This window comes from Planococcus citri, chromosome 4, assembly GCF_950023065.1.
Source record: "Planococcus citri chromosome 4, ihPlaCitr1.1, whole genome shotgun sequence".
Classification (NCBI taxonomy): Eukaryota; Metazoa; Arthropoda; class Insecta; order Hemiptera; family Pseudococcidae; genus Planococcus; species Planococcus citri.
The window spans coordinates 46,808,117-46,820,373 of record NC_088680.1 but is presented as its reverse complement, the minus strand read 5'-3'; the positions used below and the strand labels follow the sequence as shown (position 1 = coordinate 46,820,373).

Below are 12,257 nucleotides of genomic sequence, written 5' to 3'. Positions count from 1 at the left end.
ATTCCAAAATCAGCCTCCCACTGCCATTTTCAGTAAAAAAAAATGATTTTTAAAATGTTTTTTTACTTGAAAAATCTTGTGTCACGTCCCCTACCCCTCCAAATTGTCCTAGGAGGCTGAAGTTTGTTTAATCATAGCCCTTACCCAACCTGTTTTGGGAGAAAAGACCCAGTCCCAGATATAGTATAGGTATGTACATATTTGAGATCCTGCGTCGACCTAGATCATTGCCATCAAAATCCAATATATTTTTAGCTTTTGGGGCTCTACTGAGCAGATGACATTTTACTACCTAATCACTTATTTTTTGGTAAATTCGTTTTTTGAAATTTTTATCATCTCGAATATTTCACATTAATTATGCCAAAACATTAATAGATACCATTTTTGAATCTGCAGAAATTCTTTGGAATACAGTAGTACCAATTTTTTGTTAATTTTTGCCAATTTTAAAAACCCAAAAAACCGATACGTCTAGGGCTATTTAGGGAATCAATTGCTTTTAGTTAATATTTTCAACTTCTGAAGGCGTCTACGAATGGAAAAAAGTATTCCTGATAAAAGGTTATCAAATGAGCAAAATAAATAAAATTTATTTCAATCGGGTTCGAAAAAGTGTGCATTGGATAACAATCTAGTTTATTTATTGTAAACGATGTGAAATGATCGAACAAAACACTTTCAAATATTTAATCCTCCATTTTTTCTAATTGCTTCTGCGGTCTTATTCGTACTGCGATGAAAAGAATAGAAATACTTTTCAACAAAGCGAAAAAAAATGTTTCCACGTGGATAGTTTTAATTGAAGGTAAATTTTAATTCATTATTTAAATAATTCTTGACTTGGGAGAAGTTTTGGTTTACTTAGACGTGATTATTATATAATTCAAATGTAGCGAAGAAAGTTGAAATCAAAGAAAAACATTAGAAATTTCCACAAAAACCACACAATGAATATTTTACTCGTATTTTCAAATATAGAGCTTCTGCGAAGTATCGTGCTTCGTATGGTAATACTTCGCTCTCTGTCGTATAAGAGTAAGCAATTAAGTAATTGTAAATGTAACAATGCTGCTAAAAAAAACTTCAAATCATGGTCAATTTTTTTACCGAGAGATGCAAAGATTGAAATCATCAACCACACGAGAAAAAAAGAGAAAAATTTTGAGTATTTTGAAAGAATTAATTAAACGAATAGAAATGGAGAATTTTTGAAAGGAAAACGTGTACTATACGTAGACCACATATAATTTGGTCGAGTGTTTACGCCAAAGGGCTATGGCAAAATATACCTACTGCGTTATTATCATTCATAAAAAAGGGTAAATTTTTACTCAACATCGTGCTAGCGTTACGTACTCGTAAATGGTGGTTTTTCTACATAACATTCGATATTATATGCGGTAGGTATTCAGAGAGTAAACTTACTTTGGTTAAAGCGAGAGCGGGAAATTTTTCCCAAGCTAATTCTAAATCTTCGCCGAATTTTTCTTGACGTTGCCCTTTGAAAATTCTCGCCGCCGTTAATGTCGTAACGCCCATTCCGTCGCCGACGAGAAATATTACGTTTTTCGCACGTTCTCGCTTACTTCCGTATAAAGCCACTTTTTCTTGTATCGCTGTTTTTGCCTTCTGGTACCAGTATTCGCGATCTGAAAAAATTACCTTCTCGGTTAGGTATACGTAGGTACTAGGTAGGTATACTTAATTATCTAGATATTTAGAACTTTAAAGTGGTACGTGAAAGCTTTGTTTTTCCTTTTTCCCTCTATCTCTTCCCTATTGTACCTCCATTAAAGAGAATAGAGAATAACTTGCGAGTAAATTGTGATATTTGTCATGCTGAAATTGCCCCAGAAGAACAATTTTATATACCTAGTTGGTTACTTCTTTGCAATAGTAATGCTTTTCCTTTTCAAATTCAAATGTAATAAATTGAATCGATCGTCTGTTTCACGAATTTCGAATTTTTCTCTTTTGAAAATTTTTTTTCTTGTTCTTTTACCAGTCAAAAGGTAGACGAATAGTGAAAAACATAATTTTCCGCTTTATTGTATATCTTCGTGTTTGTTTGGATTTTTTTTTGCTTTAAAAAGTAGCCCAATGTAGGCTCCTGTACGAAAAATGTCAAATACCCATGCTTGATTTCTCGAGAAAAATACATACTCGTAACCTTGGGCTGCTTTTGGTTTTAGAAAGACTTTTACAGAAATGGAAAATTTAAACAATAGTAGGTACAGCAGTGGAATAGTTATTGTTATTGAAAAAATTTTCTTGATGTTTGGTGTCAAAAATGTTTACCTTTTTGTATTTGAAAATTGGCGTTGCTATCAGCATGTTGAAGTTGTCTCAAGGTCCCTTCAAATCAGATTCTCAATACTTATTTTTTTCTCCATATTTTGGAAGGAAAAAATTTAGAAATATTTCAACGATTATCTTGACTGGGTATACGTTGGGAAGGAAGGGAGGTGATCGAAAGAATCATTTTAATTTCTGTTCTAAATGATGAGTCCAAATTTCCCTCAAGATTCGTAGTCGTTAGAAATTATTTTATCGATCGTAATTAAATACCCATACCCAAATATACCAAATGATTTGAATTCACAATTACTTAGACTTTCTAATATTTCGTAAAAATCAACCTTCAACTACCCACAACAAGGTATAGTAAACTACGATGCCTATTTAACGATTGCTTTCACGTATAATTTTCAATAACACTCCTCAACCCTCGAGGGCTTTGAACTGAAACATTCCCTGTTTCAATTTCGCTGTAAAAAAATTGGAAGCTTTCTTTCAATCACTTAGTTACTTAAAATAGTATTAAAATATGACGAATTTGATATAAAATTTACATAAATTACGATGGAATCAGATAGCAGGGTGAAAACCTCGATAAAATGTTGAAAACAGAACTACTCGAGTGTATAAAATCCGGAAGCTAGGTGGATAAATTCATCGCTGATTTTAACTTGTCAACGACGATAAATTTTACATTAAAGAATTTGCACAGGTTGGAGACTAGTATTTTACAGGAGTTGGAAATTCGCTGGCGAGGTGTCTTTCTGTTCGTGTTTCCAATCAACGAAATGCTTTTTAACTGGCACCGTTTTTGTGGCGGTATCTTGTCGTTATGTATGAAAAAAGAACTTCATTTATTCGATTTTTGCATACAAAAGGGAAACAATCGATTTATTTTTTTTCCTTTCGTAATTTTGAAGATATCCAGCACTATTGATATTGATAGAGCTTTGTTTTCTTCTACACCTACTTACATATTACTTCCTTATATTATTTACCTATAGAACAATATTGAATGAATCATAACAGGGAATCGTATTGTTTGATGTTGAGTATTCTGTTCATTATTTTTTTTTTAGTGTAGGTAGGTCTACAATGTTGATGCAGGAAAACAGATCGTGGGCAGTTACTAAGTAGGCTACATAATATCGACGAATGAATTCACTTTAGGTAGTGCCAAATTATAGGACATTTGCCCAAATAAATTCACTTTTATTAGATTCGTAAATTTTGCCAAAAGTAATAGGAGGTCTGTATTTTAAACATAGAACAATAAAACAGAATCGTTGGCAGTTATTTTTATATGTATGGGAAACGATGACTTTATTTCGAAAAATAAGCTTGAATTTTCACCACATTAATGATTTGCATGGCATGCGTGTAGGTAAAGGTATACCTACTTGATGTGTACTTCTCCATATGTACGTCTTATGGTTGGAGGTTTCGTTTCTGTATACCTCCGTACTCAGCTTTTGAAGTACATACATTACATAGATACGATTCCATTATTTCTTATTTTATTTTTCCTACTTACAAAGATATTTTATTTTCCATCTTTGTTTTATTATCACGTTATAAAATTTGTGACTTGTCTAATTTCACTGCTGCCATTACCGAACTATAAAAGGTTTTATTATTTGTACTATGAGTATATATCGATTCTCGAGACAGATTTTGAAATAAGTACCTACGAAGTACATATAATCGAGTTTATATATCGTATTTTATTTTGTTACAGATTAACGTGATTAGAAAACTAAACGTTTGTACGTTTCAAAGAAAATTATTTACTTTTTATTTCTTCACATTTTGTAACAGAAACACACTCAAAGGAAAACCATTTCGATGATATTTCATATAACTTGAAAAAAATTCCTATCGATATTGCAATTGCTTTCGGTGAGATTTCTGAAGTTGTGGTGAACAATTTTAGATTTTTGTTTCCGTTTTTTTTCCTGAATGGAGGTACATATAAGTTTACGACTGATCGATAATGGAATGGAATATGAATAGTTATTGATTTAAAGGCTAAGTATACATACATGAGGTTGCAAGTCGATGAAATCGATTTATTTGATGATTTGGATTGATAATGTGTATGAAAGAGTTATTTTGAACTTTCTCAGCTATTTATTTAGATGAAAGACTAAAAGATGATTGAAATAATTCTCAGAGCTCACGAGGGAACCTCTTGAGGTGTCACCTTCTGATTTGAATTGAGATCGCGATTTTTGGAAAGAGCATGGTCTAAAAGCCCCAAAACCAAATTTTCAGCTGCCTAACTTCATTTTTCAATTTTTGTCGAACGTTTGAAAATTCAAAATTGACTGTTTTTAGTGATTTATTCTTTTTTTTTTTAAAAAAAACTACGTACTAGATCAGTAAAAATGATCAAAATAAGTCCTTAAACTGATATTAATTACCCAAATCCATATTTCACCATTTCCAGCCATTCTGGAGCCTCCAGCACGATTTTTAAATTTCTCCAGAATTTTGAATATGCTCCAGAAGGCGTGAATATGAAGTTGTTATACTCGTCCTGTTTAACGAGTTTATCCACATTTGAGCCGACACCTCGAGAGAGTTCTTTTTGACCAGCTTTTTTCATAATAAAAATATCCAAAAAATTAAAAGTTTCCCGTTTGCGAGGAAATTTTCGAAATTTGCGCAAATCGCTGTATTTTGTCCAGAACTACCCCCCTTCCCCCGAGGACGAACTTCGCCATTTCCAACCATTCTGGAGCCTCCAGAGCAATTTTCAATTTCTCCAGAATTTTGAATTTGCTCTAGAAAACGTGAAGCTGTCCTGTTAAATCAATTTTTTGACCAGATTAAATCTATTTAGATCTGTTTACATCTAATGGAAAGACCTGATCAGATCGGACGTTAACCAGATTCAGTTGGATTGGATCTAGCCAGCTCATCGTCTCCTAAGTTTAGAGCATTTCAATAATCTGGAGTCATTTATACATGATTTGACTCAGATTTAGAGACATTTTCATCAAATGTTTGTTGTTTCCGATTGTCTTAATGTTATTTTAGCAGATTTGAGTTCGTTAATTTAAAAATTTGTCGTGATATTGTTTCGCTCTATCTTATCAAAATTTCAATAATTTTATTGCTTTTAACTTTCAAATAAGTATTTTTCATATCCACCCTATAATTTTCGAGTTCAATCTTTGGCCAAAAAAAAAAAAATGAAATTTCGCAGTTCATTGCATTTTTAAAAAAAATCATTTTCCCTCCAAAATTTTGACTTGTGCTTGCTGGATTTGTACTCAGGCTGATGGAATAAACTGCTTTAAAATTCGCTCTTTTCGCAACTTGATTTTTCTAATAAAAATTGGGCAAGAAATTTCAATTAATTTCCAAATTTCTAAGTATGTCTGAAAAAAATTCGACTGAAAAGGGCTGTTTCTGTTGTATGTACCTCAAAATATGAAATTGTGCCTACCTACTCATTGAAAAAAGTTATCTTCATTTAAAAAATAAGGTCAAAAAAATCTGAAAATGTAATTCAATTTCCAATTTACCAACATACTTATTGAGTGTTTTTTTTTCAATGTTTAAAAAATATCAAGGTAGGTATATTTTTAAATTCCATTTTAAAAAATCATGGTGAATCATCCGTGTATCTTTTGTACAGCGTTCAAAATTTCAATTTTTGCTTCCTTAAAATAATAACTTAATGATTTTTTTTCAAAATTTGACTTGTCTGCCACCCTCTCCTTTCTCATCCATGTTGAAAAAATACTCGCAGTGGGTCATTTTTCAACTTTTTTCGAATTTTGATGGAGTCTCACATAGCAAAAAATTATGGCCAAAATAACCTCTATAAAACATAACAATTTCAGATTTTTTGATCAATATTCAACTTCTCAAATTTTTTTTAAATTTTCAGATGTTTTGATTTTTGTACTCCAAAACGTCGAGCTCAAACCCAGGAAGTAGGAAACGTTGACTAAAAAATTTGAGAATGTTTTCACGTCTTATCAGGTCATTCGGCCACAATTCTTTTGCTAGGCTCCATCAAAATCTGAAAAATTAAAAAAAAAATATTCACACAATATTCGTCCTTCGATTTTTAAGATTAATACGGTTTTTCCAAAGTCTTTTTGAACACCCTGTCTGTGTACATATATATCAATCACATCTACTTATTATTTCTCCGTTTCGATTAGTCCAGTTGTTGAAAAAGATCGCCTTTGATCTTTTAAAAATTTGCAGATTAATATCTCTGTGAAAAATAAAATCCCACCGATACAACAGATGTTTTTTGATCCACCCTGTAAAAACATTTCACTAAAAGGAAATGTTTTTATCGTCGCCGCAAACAAGCATCAACACAGCGAGTCTATTTGTAACACAATGTAACTCGAACAATTATGCAAACGCAGCAAAATTCAACTCTCTACAAAGAAGTATCCAATCAGAGTACGAATGAAAAACGCTCGCCAAATAACTTTCGAACAATTTTAAGAACACCATTGAAGGAATTTTATTACAATTGACCCTACACACTGTACACGGAAATCTTGAACGCGGCGCGGCGTAAGATTAATAACAAGGATACTCCACCTCCATCGTGTAACCATCAGATAAATCTTTCCAACGTTTACATTTCTTTAAATAACGCGCGGACATTTTTTACGACGAGAATTTCCTCGACTAACTGGAGAAGAGAACTCGAATAGAGTAGTTAAATAGGGGTTGTTTTTCTTTCAACTGCACTTTAATGCTTTTCAAACAGATGTGTTTTCCAATCGATTCACGCCATTTCAAGGGTATACCAACAATAAAACCGGAAGCGATGGATAGTTATAGACCTTGATCTTATAGAAGCGAATTTATCAACTCGAAACGCGTGTAAGCTGAAAGGATTTTGATTTGTTTTGGTAATTCGGGCACAAATTCGAACGACGAAAAGTACAAAACACCAGCTAGGAGCAGGCGCCTGAAAAATAGATACACTTGCTAGTGTCATTTCACTCAATTTGCCAAAGTAGAAGTGTTGTAAATTGGTACTTCAATTTGGTGATAGACTCGCTACGTTTTATCATATTTTCTCTATAGTATTAAACCTCGTGGGAGTTTTTCACTTTGCAACTTACTATTACCCATATATATCTACTTACCATACGCATATGTGCGTTTTGTATTATTATTCTTCTGTTTTCATCTCCCTCACGTATTCTAACCTGTTTACTTAGCTCGGTTTTGTACTCGAATTTCAATAAATGAAATTATTTTTCGAAATGAGTTAATCTAAGTTTGCTTTTATGTTTTTAAAATTTACATATTATTTCGTTGCGGTGAGTTGAAAAAAATATATATCATTTTCAATTACTTTTAAAGTAAAAAAATTCAAATATTAGAGGTGAAAATTAACATTTAATTATTTCAAAATTTTCCATCAGCTTTGCACTTGAAGTTGTGGGGAAAAAATTATCTTTATTTTTAACGAGAATTATTTCAAAAATTTTTACGACAATGTTCTATTTTCAGAGTTACATGAGAAAATCATCAAGTCAGGTAGCAAATGCTTTGTTTTTTTTTCTTCAAAATAACAAAAAGTATTACCTACTTGAAAATTGAAAAAAATATTAGTGCCAGCTACCTATAGGTAATTCTCTCAAAAATGTGTTTCAAAAGATGCATGTACTCGTAGGTATCTGTGCCAGATTTATTGAAAACCCTGTATTTGATGAAATTTCTATACCATCTACGGCGACAAAGGCTGAAGCAGTGAAGGGGGGGGGGGGTTATCTTCGAGTGAAAATTTTTCTAATAAAGTTTGTACGGCGCGATGGTGAAAATACGTGTGAAATATTGAATATGAAAAATTACCAACGTTGAGGTAATACCATCTATATGTAGGTAGGTACTTTATTACAGCAGCCATGCGACATGGAATAAATTTCTTGGCAAGCTCGCGTATAAATCTCTTGGAGATCAAATTTTTATAAATTAGGACTGGTTTTAAATTTGATTATTGGCGTACGAGGCGAGCTGAATTTTCCCAACTGTCGTTATTCTTTTCGTTTACAGATTTGTTTATTTTGGGGTGTGCTGCGCTGTGTGCTTGGCTTTGAAACGGAATAACGCCGAGAATGCCATAAAATACATTACACGCCGCTGCGGTATTTATTCAGTCATCGTACGAATTCTCATTCGTTCGTGACTTTAACATTTTCTCCTATTTCGAAATCATTTAAAACGTACACTATAGTAGTATATAAGGGGCTTTGCATTTCGCTTTTGAGGGAATTTTCAAACGACGATGTGCGGCTTTTATTGCGAGACCTCAATTATAGCTCATTATGTGTAAATGTTGCGCCCCCCGCCCCCGTTCCTTCGCACCGTACTTGAGTCGTCACTGCGCGGCACTCGACCAGAAGTGCGTGTTTTGTCGAAAAAACAAACGCGCAATTGGATCGTTACTGAAGGATGTAGACGTAGGAGTACGACTTTGAAGAAGCTGTGTGTGTGTACTGTGTGTACTGTGTGTACTCATCTTATAGACTTGAACCGAGAAATTACCGCATCTTTGTCTGTGACAATATGCTGTGAAATTTTCTCAGCCTGGAACGCGAACGTAAGCTTTCTATATACGAAAGTGCGGATGAAATCGATTCGTTTTAATCAGACGTGTTGCCCCAGTATTTAATCTACGCGAAGTGTGTGGGACAGAATGCAATTTAGTGTCTTTGGCCAAATTTATTGTGCGTAGATTTCATTCCCACAAAATGTTTGTACGTCTAATCATTTCATTTCAGAACTTTTAGTTTCGAAAAAATGATATTAACCTGATGTAATGATGGATATAATAATTTCAAAGACTGAAAATAATTGGAGCAGAAACGTGCACGTTTTACGAAATTTTGGGGTTCAGAAATGCAAATTTGAGTCAACCACAGCACTCGTATACCCTCCCCCCCAAAAACAACGTTTTTTTGAATGCTAGTTGCTTTCACTTCAAGTATTTTGGCCTGAAAAATTCGAAACAAACATGAGGTCAACAAATACAACCGTGCACTTTAATTGACACATTGGCCACAACTTGAGATTGCACTATTTTTCTTTTCTTCATTTCCAGAATATTATAGTTTATGATTTTGGAAAATCAATCATTCTGGATGAAAGCTCGATCCTTCTTAGATATTTTCAACGTGTTTGTATCAAAAAAACCTTCCTCGAAAATGAAGGTCTTAAGACAAAATTGCATAAAACAAAAATTGTAAAGAATTCAATTTCTTACTCCTAACGTGTCATCAGATTTTTGCTAATTAGAGGGTGCGAGGTGGCCAATGAAACCATGCTGTAGAAAAAAACGATGTTTGGAAGGAGCGTTTTGTTGATCAATTTCATTAAAAAATTACAACATTTTAGAAATACTAGATTTCTTAAAAAAAAAAAACAGCGGTTGATCTTGAAAAATAACTTGATTGGGGGGGGGAGAGGTGTTGAACTAAAGTCGAATTAATGATCCAATATGTACATATTTGAATTAATAGATAATAATCGATTTGCTTTTTTACTTTCACATTTTTAAAAAATTTTAGTCAGAATTTTAGGTCCTTGCATGCTCCTCAAAAGAATATCTGGATCATTTTGTTAGAAAATGAGGAGAGGGGGAGGGGAAATGTTCACTAAAATGTTTTCAATTTCTTAAATATGATGGCTCTCATCAACTTTTTGCATTTCATGGAGCATTAAACTTTCAACTTGAAATTTTTATTTTGAGATTTACATATCTTGATGACCAAATCTGAATCGTATGCAAATACTAATTTCATTAAAACGTCGCATATATACCTACAGCAGATTCACTGCAATGAGTTCAACCAGTTTTGAGGTAGTTATAAAAGTTTTTCAGTTCGGCAAGAAATCGCAAATGCGTTAAAAATCACGAGTCCCATCCCCAATCACCTGCAGGATTTGAATAGAAATGATGATGATTCATTTCCGTAGACCATCGATGAGGAAGACTAGCAAAAAAACAAAAACAAAGATTGAAATGAGGAAGTAGGGGCTCTTTATCATTTTCGGTTTGAGTTGACCTGGAATGAGTCTCATTATTGCTCGATCATGGTATGATTGTTGAACAAAGAGGGAGGTGAGGAGATGACGAGAGAGGATCACTCCTGAAAAATGTGGAAAATTGACCATGGGCTATATTATTAGTTTTTTGTTTTGAAACTCAGAGTGAATTAATTTACATCGTGAATAAAGTTGAAGTTTTTTTGAACACCTTGTACAGATGGTAGATAATTAGTCTGCTTTCTACAGGAGCGATTTCGTCATTTTTTTTTTCATGTTCAGTATGCGGGCGTGGTTTTCTCAGAAATGGCTTCCTTTGGCCAGGTGTAAAATACATTCAAACCGGTTACATTTATTCCTATATACCACAGTAGGTTGGTACTTGATTTTTTAATAAATGTCTATGCTCATTGCTCAGTTGATAATGACGTTATATGTTGCATTTATCCATAAAAACCGAATTGAAGAAAATCACCTTCATAACTGATGAAATATTGGAATCTGAATGATTTCTTGAAATACAACTGAAGTTTTTCCTCATTTTTCACGCGTAAATTTATAAGAATTCGTCTGATTTTTTTTAAAAATAAAATTGAATCTGGCCATATTTTTGCTTTGAATTTACACACTTATTTCGTCTTGAAATTTTTCATCTGTAATACGACGAGGGGTAGATTAGATATCCCAATTGAAGGAAAAAATGTTGAACTTGACAGAGCTATAAATAAAAAAAAAACATGTAAAAGTCAGAATTTCAGAAGCTTTAATTGCATTTTTTGATTTTTGGTAAATTTTTAAAAATCATGCTAAGGGCCAAAAATGCAAAAAAAATATATCAAAATTTCACCAAATGGATCTAGAAAGCTGAAATTTGGTATGTACCCTATTTTTGATCTCTCTAATCGATTGGAAACAGTTTCGAACCGTTTTGAGCAGTTCTGAAGCCTGCAGCAGATTTTTTAAAATAGAAATTCTGCGAAACTTTATGCAATGAAGCTGGATGAAACCTAAAATTTATTCTACAACCTAATTTCAACATGCTGAGTCGATTTGAGGTGGTTTAAAGTCATTCTGGAGCCTCTTGTCGTATTTTGAACAGATTTTAGGGAGGTTTTTTTTCTTCAAAAACTTGAATTTCTAAAAACGTTGCTAAAGGCTTCAAAATGATTTAAAATTATCTGCAGTCGACTCAGCAATTCGGTGTGTCAAAAATAGAATATAAACAAACCTACATATTTTCAAAAACGGTTCGTAACGTGTCAAGTGTGTTCATTTTTTTACAATTTAAAAATTCCAAAATACATCTGGAGGCTTCAGAGCGGTTTAAAACTACCTCTAATCGACTCAGTAGGTTGAACGTATACTATAAAATAAATTTTAGATAATTCTAACTTCATTGAGTAGAATTTTGTGGATTTCAACTTTCAAAAATCAGCTGTGGAGGTTCCAGAACTGCTCAAATGGTTTAAAGCCATCTCTAATCAAGTTGTGGGGTCGAAAACTGGGGGAACACACCAAATTTCGGGTTTATGGGCCAATTAGGTAAAATTTTGATTTTTTTTTGCATGTTTTTAAAAATTCACCAAAAATCAGAAAGTGAAGTTTAGCCCTTTAAATTTTAACTATACGGTGATGTATTTTAGTTTTCTCTTTCGATCAGTTTTGTTCGGTTCTGAAATTTTTCTGCCAGTTAGAATGGTAAATTGGCATTCGGTTCTTTTTCAGACCAATTGTAATTTTAAACAAGTGGAGTAATTCGGAAATCAAAATCTAAAAAATCTAGACCGTGAAGTTTGTAAAACAAATTTATATTTTCTCTTTCGTTTTTCAATAAAAGTATTCATATTTGTTAAAAATACTGTATTACTAAAGCCAAATACACTTTAAGCTTTTAATAAGAGAACTTTTATTCCTCA

At 32.8% G+C, this 12,257-nt stretch overlaps 2 protein-coding genes across 3 annotated transcripts in view; one reads left to right on the top strand and one right to left on the bottom strand.

Moving 5' to 3' along the window:
- Window positions 1-12,257, bottom strand: part of LOC135845463 (alkaline phosphatase, tissue-nonspecific isozyme-like) — a 199,436-nt gene that overhangs the window by 58,043 nt on the left and 129,136 nt on the right. Inside the window, exon 3 of the mRNA XM_065364034.1 lies at window positions 1,429-1,652. Coding sequence (XP_065220106.1) covers window positions 1,429-1,652 — 224 coding nt within the window. The remainder of the gene's footprint in view (window positions 1-1,428; window positions 1,653-12,257) is intronic.
- LOC135845460 (uncharacterized) overlaps window positions 1-12,257 on the top strand; it is a 219,824-nt gene that overhangs the window by 110,406 nt on the left and 97,161 nt on the right. The window lies entirely within an intron of this gene.